Source organism: Neomonachus schauinslandi, chromosome 6 (genome assembly GCF_002201575.2).
Source record: "Neomonachus schauinslandi chromosome 6, ASM220157v2, whole genome shotgun sequence".
NCBI lineage: Eukaryota > Metazoa > Chordata > Mammalia > Carnivora > Phocidae > Neomonachus > Neomonachus schauinslandi.
Window position 1 is genome coordinate 99,114,362 of NC_058408.1, and position 18,572 is coordinate 99,132,933.

At 56.3% G+C, this 18,572-nt stretch overlaps 1 protein-coding gene across 3 annotated transcripts in view; it reads right to left on the reverse strand.

Annotated features, from left to right (window-relative positions):
• Positions 1-18,572, reverse strand: part of LRRC20 (leucine rich repeat containing 20) — an 84,301-nt gene that overhangs the window by 10,005 nt on the left and 55,724 nt on the right. For 2 of the 3 annotated variants that reach the window (XM_021700019.1, XM_021700020.1), the window contains one exon: positions 11,029-11,196. The exons of the other annotated variant lie outside the window; for it this stretch is intronic. In XM_021700019.1, coding sequence (XP_021555694.1) covers positions 11,029-11,196 — 168 coding nt within the window. The remainder of the gene's footprint in view (positions 1-11,028; positions 11,197-18,572) is intronic. 3 annotated transcript variants of the gene reach the window in all.

An 18,572-nucleotide genomic window follows, 5' to 3' on the forward strand; every position in this document is an offset into this window, starting at 1 on the left:
TCCCCGAAGCCTGCAAGCTTCGGGGAAAGCAGAAGGAAGGAGGAGAGAAGTCGGTGCTGTGTGTGAGCCCCTCCTCCGCCTCCATCCCCAGGTTGGCCAGCAAAGGCGGGCTGATAGGCGTCACCTCCCGCACACTCCCCAGGCCAGGCTCCGAGAGGCGGTCCAAGACGGATCGTGACAGTCTTCTTCCTAAGGGATGCAGTCTTACTGGCTGGTCTGGAGACAGCTGAGGAAGGAAATCAAATTGCCTGGCCCTCATCTTCGAGGTCAGATTTCCGGTCTTTGCTCTCTGTGCCTATCCTTCCTCCCTGCTCCCCCCTCCCCACAACATCTCCCTCACTTGGGCCCCTGGAAGGCGCCTCCAGAGCCCCCACCCCCAGGCTCTTCCGGGCCTCTTTTAGTGGCCTCCAAATGCCCAGAGAATGACAGTTGGGTTGTCAGCGCTCAGTAAGCGTCTGCCATTCCCTCCCTCCAGCTGGCAGAGAGCGCGTGGAGGACCAGAACTGTTTAATCTGCTGTGTGTATGACAAGTGTCTGGGGCGGGGGGGGGGGGGGGGGGGGACAGGATATGCAGAGGGAAGAGTAATCACCTCCCCTAAAGGTTCTTCTCCCTGCACGGGGGTGGGGGGCAGAGGTGAAAATGGCTCCTTTGAAAATCCTTTCCATGCTTGCCAAACAAGGTTCCTAACGCTAACTTTACAAAACTGTCTGCTCAGGTTTAAGACCACTGTCAGAGAACTAAGACTTCCCTGACTATGTGAAAAATAAGAAAAGCTCCTAAGACAACCAGCAGATAGGAATGAGCTATGTAGCCCCCTACTCCGACCCCCAGGGAAACCAGCTTCTGAGAAACAAAACTTAGGTTGAAGGCAGGAGGCGGGGAGATCTGAGCCAGTGGCGTGCTGACTCATAGTTCACAATCCACTCCCTGAGGAGGAAAATATCCGACGTGGAACATCTGCCGATGTTTTGTGGTGCAAATACTCCCACTGTGGCCAATTTCAAGCTACTTAACCTGATTGAGCACCCCCAGGACACCACGGGGGAGCCACGTTGAGTAGCTCACCCCAGCAGGACTGCAGGCTCCTGCATGAAAGGTGCTGGCGCTCAGGCCAACTCCACACTTAAACTAGGACTCTCTGGCATAAACTTGTACTCTGGGAACCGGCCCACTGTTTTATTACCCATATGTTGTCAGTTGCCTTTGGCTTCTAGATCAAGTTCCTTCAGAAAATGCTAGGTAAGTGTGCTGTGCTACAGGGAGGAGAGAGTATTTTGTGGGCACTGGGGCAGCACAGCACCATGATCAGGGTGGGCACCGGGGCAGCACAGCACCATGACACCTGCCCTGGAAAGCACAGCAACATGCAGGGGACAGTAGGGTCAGTGTAAAAGGGGAACTCCAAGGGAAAGATGCAAGTCCACAGAGCTCACCCCAGCCACCCTTCCAGCCAAGTGTCAGTTGTCATGGCCAGGCTGTGGTTTTCCTCATCCTGATGTAGCTACAGACACACACAGCGGACAGACACTGGGAGGAGGAGGAGGGTTACAGCTTCTTCAGGATAGAATGCAGGTGTTGATGGAAGGTCCGGTCCAGCTCAATGGTTCTATCATGCCTGCACTTTGGGCCCAGCTGGGAAGCTTTAAAAAATCTTCAAGCCCAAAACCCACCACCAGAAATTCTGATTTAATTGGCACGGAGTGTGGTCTGGACATGAGGGTTTTTAAAAGCTCCCCGGATGATTTGAATGTGTAGCTTAGCTTGCACACTGCTGGTCTTACCCATGAGGCTTAATGGGAGAATCTGGTGAAAATCCGCACATAGCACTTCCGTCCTGGAACGCTACCCACCTTTCTGCTCTGTGAGAGAGAACTGTCAGGAGCGAGGCTGACAGCCTAAGTGGCCTAGGGAATCCTGCCTCACTACCTTACACCCTTTTCTCCACCCCAGGGGAGCTTCCTTCTGACCAAAATTCTACGTCTCAGCCATGACATTGCTGTGGCTTTCTATCTCCCTACAGCTATGTGCAAAATCTGCTCTCCCTGTACCAAGCACGGTTCTGAATAGCTGGAGTTCTGAGGCAAGACTGTTTGGGCTGGAACTCTGGCTCTGCCTAGGCAGCATGGCCCTGGCCAAGTTACTCAACTTCCCTATGCCTCGGTTTCCTCACCAGGGGAGGACAGTACCTGCCTTACAAGGTTGTCACGAGGATTCAACAAGAGCAAAATGCTTGAAAAATGCTTAGAGAAGATCGGACGTGAAGTAAACGGTGACTGAGTACCAGCTAGTGTCACTGACCAAGCCAAAGCCCCGGGAGACGGCGGAACGTGCTTTGTCCATCTCTGTCTCCAGCACAGCGCCTGGCACACGGCAAACTGTTCAATCGAAAAATGACCCCTGGCAAAGGAATGGACATTTCCAATGCCTCAATTTGTGTCTGTGGCCCTGCAAGCCTCGTTCCCTGAATCAGGCACATGCAAGGCGGAGCTCTGCGGTTGGGAGCGAAGGGGTTGCTCTCCAGCACTCTGGACAGGACCAGGAGGCTGGCCGGCTGGGTAATGGAGCGCGCAAGTGTTTTGTTGTTTTAACAAACGTCAAACAACTCCTTTCTTGCTGTTTCCCTGCGGGCTACCGACAGAATGCCAAGAGCATCCTGGATAATTGGAGGTTCCGAGTAATCAAGGCTTTACCACACAGTGGCTGGCACAGATAATGCCATTCCATTTGGGCAGAGACCCAGTGTGTGAGAAGTCTTTTGCCCAGAGACCCACTTGTTCGGTCCCTGTGGGCAGACACACATGAGCAGGGGCCGCGAACAGGAGCTCCCCTGCCCCCACGTTGGCTGGGGGGGCATGCCTAACTTGCACTAATTGCTGTTAAAGCCTGTTTGTTTACTCCCAGCCTCTCCCTCACCCTGGCTCCACGGGCGGCCAGTGCCCCCTGCACTGTGTGGCTGATGATTACCTCCCCAAGCTGCCTGCCAGCTCGAGGGATGCCTGCACTAACTGCTCGCTGCTCGTGGGCACAGCATGGTACTCTGTTGTGCTGGACGAGGGCATGCTGGGAGACAGCAGGAGTCTGCCGTGGCTCTCAGGCAGCCCCCACAGTGAGGGCAAGTCATTGTCTCCTGAGCCCTGTGACAGTGCGTGGGGGAGGGGGCAGGGCAAGGCTCAGACTGCTATCAACTGGCTGGGCTCAAGGACAGCCAAATTCAGTGCCCAGGGAGGGGACTGGCTCCATTTTCCCCAAGACAGGTTTACAGGCCCCGTCCAGACTCAGGAGAAAAGTGCCAGGGGTGTGACTTTGTCCTCGGGAACCTGCGAGTCGCGTCGAATCCTTGCCCGGCTGACAGGCTGCACACAGTGATCACTCCGTCTTCTCAGCTACTAAGTGCCCATCTCAAATCCCCTCTTCACGGAAGCAAGTGAGGTACCAGGAATGAATGACACAGCAGCCTGCTTCAGGGTGTGTGTATCTGGTGGGGGTAGGTGAGGTGGGTTTCAAGGGATCTGGGTGGGTGCCACGATTCTGCCAGGGGCTGGCCCCAGAGGACTGGCAAACCTTTCTTGAGCAGCTGAGCCCTGCCCTGGATGCTGTGGCCCACTAATTAGCCTCCATCCGACCCTTTAGCCATGGCCCGTGTCTCCTCTGTCCTGGTCCCTGGGTAAATGCAAGAAGAGGCCCAGCAGGCTGGAGGGCAAGGAGTGAGGGAAGAGGCTGAGCAGGCAGCGTGTGGTCAGGACTCCAGGCTGGCTGAGCAGCAGGAGGACCAGCAGCTGGTGGGAAGTGACCACAGTGAACCCGGGCACCAGCTCCAAAGGGGGGAACTGTCCTCCCCACTCTGCGGCAGGGACGAAACAGAGGTGTGCAGAGGGGAGGTGATGTGCTCGTGCTAATGACATAAGTGGGGTTTCGGCCCTGTGCCTTTTCGGCTACAAAACTCTCTGCTTTTGTCATCACCATGGGGGGCTCCCCTTCTGTCCGGAGTGACGACAGGCAGGCAGGCCTGGAGAAACTCTAAGAAGACTTCCCTGCTGTGGTTCAAGCCGCCTCCTGGGCCCCGGGGAAGCTCGGAGGGCAACTGGTGCTGACAGATCAAGGCACCTGCCCTGGAAAGCTGCCAAGACAGAAGTGCCCCCACTACGCCACTGCCTGGTTGGCCAGGAGGCAGGGCCTTGGGTCCAGAAGCATTTGTTTTGGCCAAGATTCCCTACTCGCTGCTCCCTTTTCCTATGGAGCGTCGGTGGGTCTGCAGGGTGGGCAGCAAGCCTGACTTCTCAAAGCCCTTGAGGCCTGGACACAGCCTCTCCCTGGCCTCGCAATTCGGATCGACGAGGACCAGGGCCTGGCTAAACCCCGAGTGGGACAAGGTGGAGAGGAGGAGCTCAAAAGATACAACCAGCTGATTCCACAAGTGACGTCTGCAGCTGTGGGCACAGGCTGCGGACGGAGCAGCGTGTTGGCACTGGAGGGCACACAGCACACCACTGACTCATCCGTGTGCAGACCAGACCAGCCCCTCCCCCAGCAGAGCCCGGCAGCCTGGTGGGGAAGGGAAAGGAGGGTAAGAGGCCAGCTTCTCGGCCTGTCTTAGGGGCCGACAGGCCTCTCACAGCAGGCAGCGAGATACAGGAAGTCTGTCTGCTAATCGGCTTCTTGCAAATCAGCGGCTAATGAGGCCTCAGAGTGTACCCTCTCCGGGAGAGCCTTCTCTGCAGCTACGGGCGCTTTCCAGGGCTGAGGGGGGCCAGTGGGCGAAAGCCGTTCCTTTGTGACCTGCCAACTTGTTTATGAGTGCCTACCAGACACGTGGCATCCCACACCTGTCCCTTCATGCAGCTTCCCACACTCTCCTCTCCCATCAAGTAAAGACACATGGGCCTGGACCATCAAAGACCTGGGTGAGAATCCTGCCTCTACCGTGTCCTTGTGCAGGCTGCTTGACCTCTGCGAGCCCTTCTTCTCGGCTGTCAAGTGGTGATCCTGCGCCCCATCCAGAAGAGAGGCTTGAGCGGATGAAAGGAGATCATTGCAGGACACCTGTGCTAGGCACCCATTGATCTCTTGATCTCGGGGTCTTGGTTTTGGAAAGTCTGTATTCTTTCCACTTCTGCACTCCGCCTCCTCCAGGAAGTCCTCCAAGTCCCACCTCTATGCGCACCACTCCCTCAGCACGTGGAACTCAGTGCGTCTGCCTCATGGTCACAGAAGTGAGTTCTGAGAGCAACCAGAGCCTGCAGAACCTCTCACTATGGGGCAGAGTGGTAGAGCACCCAAAGTGAAACAAACCACATTCCCTCTGCCCCTGTGACTCTAATCAATTTATTCTGTGGCACAGCATGAGGCTCGAACAGGCATGCAACAGTCAGGGGAGGGCGATCCTGAGGCCCTGGCAGGCATCTGTGCTCCCAGGCCAGGAGGACAGCAGAGGCTGCATTCTGGAGGATCTCTTCTCTTGCTGGGGGCCAGGGTGAAGCTGCAGCTCCCTGGAAGGTTCTGCCCTCCCCTGCCTGCCAGAGAAGGGAGAGGATGCTGTGATCCAGGGCCCAGGCCCCAGGCCCCCTGGAAACACTGGGCCAGGGCAGCGGTGCAGGTGACCCCTTGGCCAGCCATGCTCCCTCCAAGTCCCCACAGAGTCCCCACTCCCATCCTTGTATTGCAGGGACAAGGGTCCTATCCTTGGGGAAACCTGACATGTGAGGGCAGGTGCCATGGCCCAGATAAACCACAGCAGAAGACTGAAGCCCCGGGGGTAGGGTGGGGTACAGACTCTCAATCGGCACACTGCTGCCCCCTCCTTGGTCACTTGTTAGAAATGTAGGTTCCTGGGCCCACTGACAGAGATTCTGAGAGAAGACTTGGGAGCATTCCTCTCCAGCCAGCACTCCGGGGGACTGGGGTGTGGGATCCGTGAAGCTTACGGAGCAGCTGTGCTTGGGGGCGTCGGGGGGACAACAGCACAGCTGGTGGCCCGGAGATAGCACCTGGTGCTTTCGGGAAAGGCACCCCGACCAGCACTTCCCAGCCTGCGGTGTGCACACAAATCACCTGGGGATCTTGCTCAGGTGCAGATTCTGACCCTGGAGCACAGAGGTAGAGCCTGGGGCTCTGCATTTCTAACAAGCTCCCAGAAGCCTTGGCAGGGGCTTCAGCACGCAGCCATATCACGGGTGGGGGGGAGGGGCTTGTTAAAACAAATCGCCTCCTCCCTCCCAATTTCTGACTGAGGAAGTCTGGGGAAGGGCCTGAGAATGTGCATTTCTTTCTTTCTTTCTTTCTTCTTCTTTTTTTTAGTAGACTCCACACCCAGCGTGGAGCCCTGAACTCAAGATCCTGAGATCAAGACCTGAGCTGAGATCAAGAGTTGGCCACTTAACCTACTGAGCCACCCCACCACCCCGGCACCCCGTGAGAATGTGCGTTTCTAACAAGTTCTCAGGCGCTGCTGCTGAGACCCCCACTTGAAGAAATACAGGCTTCCACGGTAGGAAGTGAAACAGCATGGCACAGGATCAAGTACATACGGCCCAAAGCATCCCTATAGGATACAGACACTTTGCTTTTTCAGAGTGCTATTGCTCTATTAAATTCTTAGCAAGAGCTTGTTTTCCTATGATCTCTGGCTGTCTCTGGAACACTGGGAAAAACCCCAGTGAGTTAAGGGTCATGGAAAATTAATTCTAGATTTACTGAAAGAGCCCCCTGCTTAGCAAAATGAAGTCTCCGAAGTACTTGATTTTCTCCTCACCCCCACATGTTCCAGGAGTCTGGTGAAATGCTATGCGGGATCGAGTTCTAATGCGAACTTCATGTGGCTTCTGCCTCCACCTCCCAGTCACAGGCAGCAGCTGCCGGGGTGAGAGACCCGGCTTCTGGAATTTTCTGCAAGACAGGTGATCCATCATGTCCTCCTGTCAGACTAAATGTCACCTCCTCTGAAGCCCCTCCCAGGCTCTCCTGGGAGCCCCACCTCAGAAGGACACATGGCCCACCAGGACTGTCCTGGTGGCTTGTCCCCAGGACCCAGGAAGCCTCCCAGCCAGATGGGGGCATCGGCTGCTGCGTGTGCCAGGGGACCAGCTGGTGGAGGGGCGAGGCCCCTTGATCTACACTGTTTTACATTCACCTAAACCTGGCCAGACCTGCAGACTCGGGTGGGGGATGCGGTTGGCCACAGGCAGAGAAAATGGTAAGACACGGGGAAGGACTTTCAGACTGAGCGTGCAGGCCGGCCGGGCGGGGATAAACAGTCAGGGGCACTGACCCGGTCATCTACCTGACTCCACAGTCAGGTGGGTGGCGAGCTCCTCCCCTCGGCCGAGGCCACAATGCCCGTCCTCACTCCACCCCCACCAGTCACCAGGAGGATGCAGAAGGTGGTGACCATGACGCCAGAGACACGGATCGAGAAGAGAGGAGGGAAGAATGTACTGTGTGGCTGGCAGTGTGCGCTGCGGGGGACATGTAGCGAGGCTGGCCGAGAACAGACCCCACATCTCTGCAGGGCATCTCAAGGGAGTGGCTTTTGATATTTCTTCATCGTGACCCACAGTAAGAATTACGTTCTTACATCACAACCCAGTACATAGACCTGTGCATGTAGGTAAAACTGAAATGAAAGTCACAAAGCAATGTTACCACGCTAGAGGGGACGTACTCCATCACCCGCTCGCCTCAACCCTCGCATCTGACTTCATGACTCACTAGTGGGTCACTGCCGGCAACCGGACACAGTCTGCCCTCCTGTGTGTCAGTCATTTCAGAGGGCCTCCGGGCCTTAGGAACTCCTGCTTTGCTCAGGGCTCCAAGCAGCTGAGCACCTGCGGTAGGGCAGCGCCATGCTCGGGGCTGGGTGGAGGCGGGGAGCAAGGCAGCTCCCGAGATGAGGATAGGGAGACCTTGTGCACACAGACCAGAGGACTGTCTGTACCAGCTGCAGCCATGGGGCCACCAGGGCTACCTAGATGCACGACCTGAGTGAGGGTAGTCAACTCCCGGTGAGCCCCAAGGACCGGCACCAGCACTGGCTGGCGGTTGGCGCCAGAAAGCAGACGCAAGCGTCCCTGTCTCTCCCAGCCTACATACTCTAGTGAGGCCCCCTCTCCTCTCCCCTCCATGAACTGGAGCCCCCATTCTGGCCCAGAGTGGAGGAAGATCGGGTAGCAGCACTATTGAGAAAGCAGAAGAGAATGGAGTTGCTTGGGCCTCTCCCAGGATGCTGCAAGCCTCCGGGTCTCCCTGGGGCCAGGCTGCAGGCATCCTTCGGGGCGGTCCCTTCAGACTGGGTCTCCTTCTGACGACGTGGGGGCTTGCTTCAGAGCCGCCTGCTTTCTTTTCACTGAACCACAGCCTTAAGGCAACTCATGCATCTCAGATTTATTTCTCGGGAAAAAAAATGTTTCCAACACCTTCTTTGGGCTCTGAAGGGGAAAAAGAAGCCACTCTTAAGGCATCCTAAACTCCTACTACAATTTTCCCAATGAGATCCTGCAGGAGATGAGCTACAGCTGGGACAAGGGCAAAGCCATTTCCGTAATGAAGGACGGTGAGGGCTGCACCCGCTGTGACCATGGCCCCCTCCATATGCGGCCGGGCTAGGAAAGCAGGGACTGGGCCTGCCATGGCTTTGGGAGTTAGAAGCAATCCGAGTAACTAGCATGGATCAGGGAGAGGCAGAGAATGGAAGCGAGGAGACCCCAGCAAGGGAACAGGATCGCCTCTCTCCTTGGGGGGCGCGTGGGAGACCGGCCAAGGCCTCCAGCGGCAGAGTGGGGAGTGGGGAGTGGGTCCCGGGGTAAGTCGAGCACTTCAGGGAGCCTCTGCTGCACAGGGCCAGTCCCCAGCATCTCTACATCCCCCGTGCCTGGCCAGGCTGGCCTGCACTTCTGCTACAGGCGGACCTGGCTGGGCACTAGCCCAGGTTTTGACATGTCTCTTTCACCCATCCAGCTGTACAACAGGCAGCTGGCCTCGAAGGCGAGGGGAAATCTCTTAGAGCCTAGGTTTCTATGTCTATCAGATGGGCCGTGGGCCTGGGCCTGAGCATTCTTGGTAAACTGTAAGAGGCTCCCACATATAGTCATTACCTCACTCTACAGAAAGGAAGAGATATCTACACAAGGAATGAGTCAAAACAGCCCATCTTTGCTGTGGGAACTGTTGCTGCTAAGGGATGTCGTCGGCCTTGTGGGAGGGGGGGGACTGTGGCATCTGTACCACGCTGTGCGCCCCGCTTCGTATAGCAGCCAGCACGGGGCCCACACGCCCTGCTCTGCTGCTTGCGGCCCAGCTCCCTTCTGGGCTGGGGGTGGCGGAGAACCTTGGTTTAAAAGCTGAGAAGAGGGGCGCCTGGGTGGCTCAGTCCGTTGAGCGTCTGCCTTCGGCTCAGGTCATGATCCCAGGGGCCTGGGATCGAGCCCCGCATCGGGCTCCCTGCTCCGCGGGAAGCCTGCTTCTCCCTCTCCCGCTCCCCCTGCTTGTGTTCCCTCTCTCACTGTGTCTCTGTCAAATAAATAAATAAAATCTTTTAAAAGCTGAGAAGAAGCTGGGGCTCAGAGGGGTGACATGGGTCTTCTAAGGCTGTCGTCGGGAAGTGGGGAGGCCAATGGCCAGCGCTTATCCTCACCCGCCTGCCTGCAGCTACAGGCCCAGCTCTGGGCTTGGCATCGGCTCACTGTGGCCCCTGCTCAGGAACTGCCCCATTTGGAGAAGCAGCAGAAGGAAGTGGAGGCAGGGGAGGAAAGGCTTAGCAAGGAGGGCCTGGCTGAGAATGAAGGGCTCAGGGCCAGACCCTGGGCGGTGACGGCAGCGCAGGAGGGTGGGCCTCATGGTGGAAAGGCACTTCTGGACATGCTCCTTCCAGCTAAAGACAGCACAAGGGCTCAAGGGACGGGGGGCCAATTCAAGGGCAAGGCGCTCAGGGATCCTGGTCTTGGGAGGGAAAAGACCAAACCAGAGCCCACCCGCAGGGCCTTCCCAGAGGCCACACAAGGAACCTCATCCCAGGCATAGGGCTCAGTGTGAGAGTCACATATACTCGTCCTGGCACCTCTGCCGACTCCCTGTGTGACCTGATGTGCTCTCATGACTCCTCTGAGCCTTAGTTTACTCCTCTATAAAAGAATGGATCGCAAACCTCAGAGGTTACCTGGTCCCACGCCCCCTCAGCCAGCGCCAGCGCACAGATGGGACACTCAGCGCCCCATGCAGGCAACAGGCACTCTCCATCCAGCTCCAAGCCGCTGGAGAGCTCTTGCTTTTAGTCAAATGGCATAATGGCTGTGAAAGCAATTACAAACAGAACAGCAGCACTGAAGGGGGTTATTACTGACACTGTCAACATCAGAGGCGGCTGAGAGGGCACCAAACGGGGTTTGAAGACAGGCTTCTGAGGGAGCCAAGGCAGCTGGAGGAGGGAGCCAAGGAGGAGGGGCACAGAGGGGCCCTGGGGGGTGCTGCCTCTGTCTGGGGAGATCAGTCAGCAGCGGGAGAGGATGCTCAGGTGGAAATGCCTCAGAAGGAGGAAAGGGCCACTCGCGGGGTGGGGCCTGCTGTTTGCAGAAGGCGGAAGGCGCTTTGAGCCTGGGGCGGGAGACCCTCGGGGTCCTTGGGGGAGCATGTAAGTGCACTGGAAAGCTAGAAGACGCTGCTCTGAACACGGCTGCCTAGTGGCCTCAGGTGGTTGTACATGGATATAGGGTCCCAGCTGGAGAGTCTGGGAGGCAGCCTTCTGGGACCCAGACAGAGCTTGTAGGCCCGCTGGGTCAGGGCAGGCCGTGAGGAAGCCAAGGCCTTCAACCTGCCAGGTGAAAGCAGCTGTCCAACCCAGCCCCAGCAGGCGGCAGGGCCTCAGAACGCTTCCCTTTCCAGGCTCAGTGCCCTGTGCTCAGGTGTCTCAGACCAGAAAGCTCACCCTTGCCCTCACGTCTGTGAAGGTCTGACCCCAGAGCCCCATGTCCTCCTCAGAGGGAGGAACTGCAGACAGAGACAGTGGGAGATGCAGGGACCACATGGCCGGGGCCGCTCACCCACGATGTCGTTCTCCTCTAGGTTGATGGTCTCTAGCGCTGGCAGGGTGGTGAGCTGCTCGGGGAAGTCATGGAACTGGTTCCGGGAGAGGTCGATGGCCTTGAGGTGCTGCAGGGTGCTGACCTCACTGGGGAGGCGGTGCAAGAAGTTCCCTTCCAGGTGGAGCTCTGTATGTGTGGGAGGAAGAGGAAGAGGGGTGAAAGGGAGCAACCTACAGATCACAGGGACAGCGGTACCTGGGCCAGGAAGGCAGTGAGGGAACCCCAGCCACAGGCAGCCCCCCGCCCCTTCCAGGGGCTCACTCCGTGTGTATGCAGGAGGAGCGCCTGCCCTGCCCTGTCAGCTGGGCTCCCTGCTTTGGGCTCTGGAATGGAAGGCTCTCCTGACAGAAGCCTGGCCTAGACAAAGGGTCAGGATGGGCCGGCTCCTCCCTCAGACGAGGCGTCAACTCTGGGTCTCAACAGGACAGGTCAGGGCGGGCAGGCCCTGGATGCCCAATACCCACGGCCCAGCGGAGGGACACCACTTTCTAGCACCCTCCCTGCTCAAGGAGCTGCCAAGTTCCTTCTGTGTCACATGACCTCACTCCCCTGCTCAGCCACAGCTGGGCTGGCCCGATGGGTGTGGGCTCCCGCCCTATGGCAGGCAGGCGGCTGCTGGGAAAGCTGAGCAGCAACAGAGCCCAGGTGAGAAGGTGAGCTGGGCGGGTGTGTTCCACAGAGAGAAGAGGGGGGAGAACCGGGGGGCCCTGGGCAGGGAGAGGGATGGGGTGCAGAAACCAGGAGTCAATGGGGAGGTAGGGTAATGCAGGGCTAGAAGAGTGGGGGATCTGGGGCCCCCACTGCCCGGTTCAAGCGCCAGCTGTGCTGCCTGAAAGTTGTTCCCTCAGTCACTGAACCATGTTCCATCTTAGTTTCCTCATGTGCAGGTGGGGACTAATACTACTACCACCTGCCTCGTAGTGTTTGCTGTTGGAGAGGTCCCCCTGTCAGCGTGGGTAAGGCACGTGGCGTGGCGCCCGGCACACGGGGAGCATTCCTACAAGCTGCTGTCCCGACCACAGCACAGCACTCAGTGAAGATCAGTGGTGTGCCAAGCGCTCAGCACGTGGCTGGCACACAGCAGGTGCTCCATAAACACTGGGGAAGAGTCTAAGGAAGCAGAGGAAGCCTGCTGGCAGCAGGAGAACAGGGGAGACAGAGAAGCAGAACCACCACGAGCCTGAGATAAAGAGGCTGGACCAGCAGAGGCCTTGGTCCCCACTGCGCTCCCAGCCCCCGTCAGCATGGGACCTTGCCGTCAGCCCCTCCTTTGTTACCTGACTCAGGCGCACCCTGTCACCTTGTCTGGCCTCAAGGAAACTGAGGCCCAGAAACGCCAAGGGACCTGAACAATGACCTCCACTCTTCTCCTCGGGGCCAGCTTCGCGGGCCTGTGACCCATGCAGTCACATGGGGTCCTAGGCTCAGAAGTCTGAGAGATTGAATGTTCTATGCTGCCATTCTGAAAGTCTTAATTTTATCCTGGAATCTGTGTTTGATAAATAGGGCTGGAGTCATGGAGAGTCAGGTCTCCCCCTGCGTCCCCAGGACACGTTCTTAGCAGCATGCTCTCTTGACCCTGACACTCCCAAGACAGGCTGGCCTCCCTGCTCCTCACCCCTGTGCTGCAGCTGTGGCAGCTCTCCATCCCGGCAGGGGCCTGGGCATGAGCATCAGGAAGGCATATGTGCTCATGGCGTCCCCGGTGGAGCATGGTGCCAGCAGCCACCCCCATCCCCCGGCGCTGCCTGCCCCTGGGCTGGCATCCCCGAAGTATGTCTAGTGGGTGGCAGCTGGGGGCCGAGTCTAGGCAGGAGGGAGCCTCTCGTCCACCCCGACCCAGGTTCGAGCGCATCCTGAGGTAGAGGTTTAAAGATCTTTGAGGGGCGCCTGGGTGGCTCAGTCAGTTAAGCACCCAACTCTTGATTTCTGCTCAGGTCATAACCTTGGGGTTACGGGATCAAGCCCCATGTCGGGCTCTGTGCTCAGCCGGGAGTCTGCTTGACGTTCTCTCCCTCTCTCTCTGCCCTTCCCTCCCCGCTCACCCATGCTCTCTCTCTCTCTTAAATAAACAAATCTTAAAAAAAAAAAAGATACTTGCGAGGCTGGCTGCCCCTCCCTAGATCCCATCCCTGGCCAGGGCAGAGTGTGGAGGTCCCGCACACTATGGGAGCTGTCAGGCCTGAAGGTTCATGTGTGTGTGCCCTGCATCGTGGGGATAGGGAGACCCTAGGCACTTATGAGAGGCTGCCCTTCTTCCTTCCCTCCATCCAAACTTCATGAGTCTGGCTTGAATTTGTCCTGGCCCACTCAAGGCACCCTCTAGAAATGGGACACAAAATACAAATTGTGTAATTTCTTAATACATACAAATTAAAGGCTCTGATACCTGCATCTCAAACTGGCATGGCACAGTATAAGGATGAAAGGTAAAATGCACGCTAATAATTTAAAGTGTAATTTCTCCTTACTCAGATGGACCTTCAGTAGCAAAGGAAAAGTACCATGACACCCTAAGAGCGACCTCAGGGAAAAGGAAAACACTTATGTACCTTTAACGGCACTGTTCTCCTGCTTTTTGAAGGAGGATCCTGCATTTTCATTTTGCACTGGGCCCCACCGATTACGTGGCTGGCCCTGCTCCTCCCTCTGTGCTCCACCCTCCTTCCTCGGACCCTCCAGGACACGGAGCTGTGGGAGATGAGCTGCTCTCAGGTGCCAACGGCCCCTCCCAGGGTTTGGCAGTGAAGGCAGAGCCCTGGATCCTGCCCCCGTGCACTCTCTGTACCCACACACCGGAATACCGGCCACACCCGGGCCCCTGCTCTGCCATGCTGGGGCTCGGGCGGACAGGAACTGTATCTGATTCATCTTTGTTCCCTCCATCCAGCCCTCTGAGGGGCACCTTGTGGTCACTCAGCAAATAGTGGATGAATAATGACTCTTCCCACCCCCTACCCAGGGGGCAAACAGATAATGCGGGGGGCCTGGCTGGCTGCCTCTCATTTTCCCACCTTCAGGGACACCCTGAACCAAAGCTCCATCAGCAGAACCACAGCTCGCCCCCCACAAACCCAGGACCCCCTCAGCAGCCAGTTCTTAGATGGCCATGCCTTAAACCAGAAAACATCCCTATCCAGATCACGCTTCTAAGGTCACCGTGTTGGAAGGGATGCTGGAGAGCGTCCAGCGCTTCCCAGGCTTGCCTGTGCCAGACACTGCAAGCATGCTGCTGCCTCAGGGTCTTGGCACCTGTAGTTCTCTCTTTCTAGAATGCTCTTGACCAGTATATTTCCAGTGTGCGTCCTTGTCAAATGTCACCGTATCTAAACTGGGGTCCTCTCCCATCGGTTTCTGCCCCCTCCCCTCCCCTGCAGTCCTTCCCTCCCCACAGCATCCATCGTCACCTAACACGCTGACCTGTTGGTGCACTGGCTGTCTCCCCCGTGACAGCAGGAGATGCACGACGCTGGGGCTTCGCTCCGCTGTGGAAAAGTGCCCACAGCACGGTGCCCAGTACACGTGGAGGACTCCGTGTTAGACGAGTGTGCAAATGAATAAACAAAGGAATCGGAGCATCACCCTCACAATTTTGCCAAACTTCTATTCCACGATACGCTGTTTCTCCTTAAATTGAGTCATTCTTTTTTATTACATGAAAATGGGAAAAGTTATTACTTTCCGTAAGAATAATGTTATTCAATTCTCACTGGCAGCTGCTGCCGGTTGAGGAATCTGGGCGCCCGGCGCATTTACACCAGCGGAGGGGGGTGTGGAGGGCAGGGGGTGGCTGCCTCCCACAGGCTCTCAGAAGCCACTTGCCTGGAACGGACATTTGTTCTCAGAGGAGAATTGGCCCAATTTTCCCGGCTGTTTGATTCCTGTTTGGTGCATTTCCCTGAGCCCTCATTTTCTGAGAATGTGCCTGCCATACTCTGTAATCTGGCGGCCGCCGCACCCCCAAGTCCCCAGTTCACAGGCCATCTGCCAGTGGGGCCGGCCACGGGCCCCTTAGGGAGCCTGTCTGGCCTCCACAAGGCAGCTGTTGGTGATGAAGAGGGCAGTTTTGAGGGCACAGCGCCATTTGCTGAGCTCGGTGGCAGGTGCCAGTCGGTGTTATAATGGGGATGTGGCAGATGTCAACTGTCCCCAGGTTTGTTTTCATTCCCATGGTCAGGAATGCCAACTCTAGGAAGGCCTCCTCACGGCTGGGCTCTGGATCCTCCCCTCCTGGAAACTGCTGCATTCCCCCAGCAGATCTCGCCTGCTGGGTCACACAGATGAGACTGGGGCATGGCCCCACATAGACAGGGGAGGCCATATGGTATGGGTGTGACCAAGCCAGGCTGTGGGTTCTGAGTCAGACTCTGCCACTTCCTGACTACGTGACCTTGGGCAAATTGTATATCTTTGCCTAGGTTTCGTCATCTGTAAGATGAAGACAGTACGAGAGTCTTCTATAGGACTCCTGTGAATTTAAGTGAATTAATACACAAAAAAGGCTCTGAACAAGCTAGGCACACAGTAAGCTATGTGTGTAACTATGTGAGATAGACAGATGGACAGGCAGACAGATTTGGCAAACAATGCCAGGCACCCACTGAAAGCAGGAATCCAGTTAGGATTCCTAGTTACCTGCTAGGCTTGTATTTCTAACCGCCCAAACTTGGGCTTAGAAGAGAATGCTCTTTGCCCAAAGCTATAGTGAACACAAGACGGTCCTCTGGTCCTCTGCTCCTTTGGATACGCTCGCAGAGTCCTGAGGCCTTTGGGGAGCAGGTGTCTGAGGCACCGAGCAGTGGGGAGCTGAGAAGCACAGCTCAGCATCACAGCTGCACAGCACGTGAGCTTGCAGGGGTCCCACCATCTGTTGGCCCTGTCCCTTGACACCCCAGCTCGGGGGTGACAGGGTAACTGCTGCAGGGGTGGAGAAGAGAATCTCCCCTTTCTTGGTTTTGTTATCCTCAATTTTTGACATGTTCTGAATTGCTATTAAAAAAAAAAAAAAGAGCCTTTTATGAAACCATTTTGGGCCTGAGTCTAATGACAGCCCCAAAGTGGCCTGGAACTGTGAGAAGCACCCACCACTGCAGACAGCGTCTGAGAGCCTTTTAGGAGCTTGCCTCCACAGGCAGCTAGAATAGTCAGGGCCAATGGGGCCATGAAAGCTGATAGGAGAGTGGTCCCTGGGGGGCTCAATGGCCTGACAGAGCATTCTGTCCCCAGCAGTCTGCTCCCACTGTAGGGGCCTGGAGGAAGCAGCCCTGACTGGCAGGAGCCTCCCCTGCCTGCTATCTCTGCTGCTCGGGGCTGGTGGAGACCGACCATCTAGTCTGGGAAAGTGGGCTGCAGAAGGCTCTGCCCAGTGCCCCGGATGCAAACCCCGAGGGTCATGGCCAGTCTAGCAAGCACTCAGCATCTTTCACTCCCACTCAGGGTAGCAAGTTTGACATCATTCTTGAGGCTGGCTTAGGGGCCACGACATCCTTGAAGAGAGATACCCAGAATGACCAGAGGGGCTTTCTTGCCTGCACCTCAAACAGGCTCACAGGGTGATGGGCATTTGCTGCTTACATCCAGGTTTGGGGGAATCGTGCTGAGGATGGACAGTGGGTGCGTATGTGGTCCAGCTCCAAAGTCTCGTAGATAGAGCCCAGGCCAAAGAGGCAGTCCTCCACCACTGGGGATAACCAGGTACTGCTGGGCCAGGGAGAGAGGGCAGGAGCCAAAGGAATAGCCAATGGGAAACTAGGCAGAGCTGGCCGTGTGAGGTGTGAGAACCCCAGGCAAGCAGGTGGGCAATGTTGGCAGGGCCCAGCAAAGAGGACGGCGATGCTCTGGGAAAGGTCCAAGAAAGGTGTTAGAACAAGTCGGAGTTGAGCTCCGAGGAAAAAGGTTGGAGCCACGTTACCAAACTAAGACCCAAGGCCAGACCAGAAGCCCCTCGAGGGCCAGGACCAGTGAGGTTCATCCTCGTATCCTGGGTGCCCAGCACAAGGCCTGAGACAGAGAGGGTGCTCCAGAAAGACTTGACAAATAAGGAACAAGGGTGGCATAGGCTGACTTGACCACAAACATCCCCAATTCTTCCCACTGCTCCCAGCCTGGCACAGGGCTAACCCCGAATCATGGTGCGTGTGAATGTGAGCAATCCATCTGTAATTTGATAGGAATGAGTGCTGCCCTTTCCAGAATGGGGTCCAACCAAATGGAGTCAAAATAGAAAGTCATGAGGGTCAAAAGAGCTTAGGAAGAAGAGCCTGCTGTTCAGAGTGGTTCTTGAGCAAACCTTTCTGGAGGCAGGAATGCCTTGTTGGGCTTGTACTTTTTAATTAACCATGCTGGGTGACAGAGCAGTCTTGGCCTTCTGATAACCTAGGCCCTCAACATGTAGGGACTTGACATTATGTAAAGCTTTGAAGAGTTAAGTCTTTCATGGGTCTGTCAGGCTCTGAGCCTCTCCAATCTCAGAGCCATCATTCTCTGCACTCTGCTTATTAAGTCCTTCGCCCACCCTTTTGGAGGCAGCCCATGGGGCTTTTGGAGCTAGACAGATCCAGTATCAGATTTTAGCTGCCCCACTCCCAAGCTGTGTGATGTTGGGTAAATCACCAAACCTCTCTGAGTCGTTTCTTTCATCTCTAAAAGAAAAGAGATGAGGGGCGCCTGGGTGGCTCAGTGGGTTAAGCGGCTGCCTTCGGCTCGGGTTGTGATCCCCGGGTCCTGGGATCGAGCCCCACGTCTGGCTCCCTGCTCAGTGCAGAGCCTGCTTCTCCCTCTCTCTCTGCCAGCTGCTCTGCCTACTTGTGCTTTCTCTCTCTGTGTCAAATAAATAAATAAAATTTCTAAAAAAAAAAAAATAGAAAAGAAAAGAGATAAAACCTCTGAGGTGCTAGGAAAATTGAAGGAGATGATACGTGTACAGCGCCTGGCATATAATAGGTGCTCAATACACATTTAACTCTGTCCTTGCCAAAGGTGTAGGAAAGACAAAGGACATAAATCATTTCACGGTCCAGAAAACCCAGACCATAGAAGCGTGGTGGCCCGCTGCCCAGGGTGACCGGGAACTGGAGAGAGCAGGCGTTTGATGAGGGGCAGCTCTTTGCATCTACTGTTCCATAGTTCCAGGCCCGGCTCAAGAAACGTGTGTTGAGCATTCCGAGCAGAGCAGCGAGGGTTCCTGTCCTGCTCCTCCCCAAGCCTGAAGAGAAGGGGCGGTGATTCTGCAAAAGCCTCTGGATGATATTCATTCTAAGAGCATGCGAGGGAAGGAGATATGCAGAGCCCTTGAGTCATAGTGGGGGCGAGATAGAGACGTAGAGAAAAGCTACTGAACAGCAGGAAAGAGACTTCAGCAGGAAAGAGACTTGGCAGGACACACTGAGCATTTATTAAAACGACATCAGTTAGATGAAAAGCTTTCCCGCTCCCTGGCTCTGGAGAGGCCCCTGGCTGATCCCGGCACGGCTCCTCAGCAGAGTGCGGCTGGCTCGCATTGC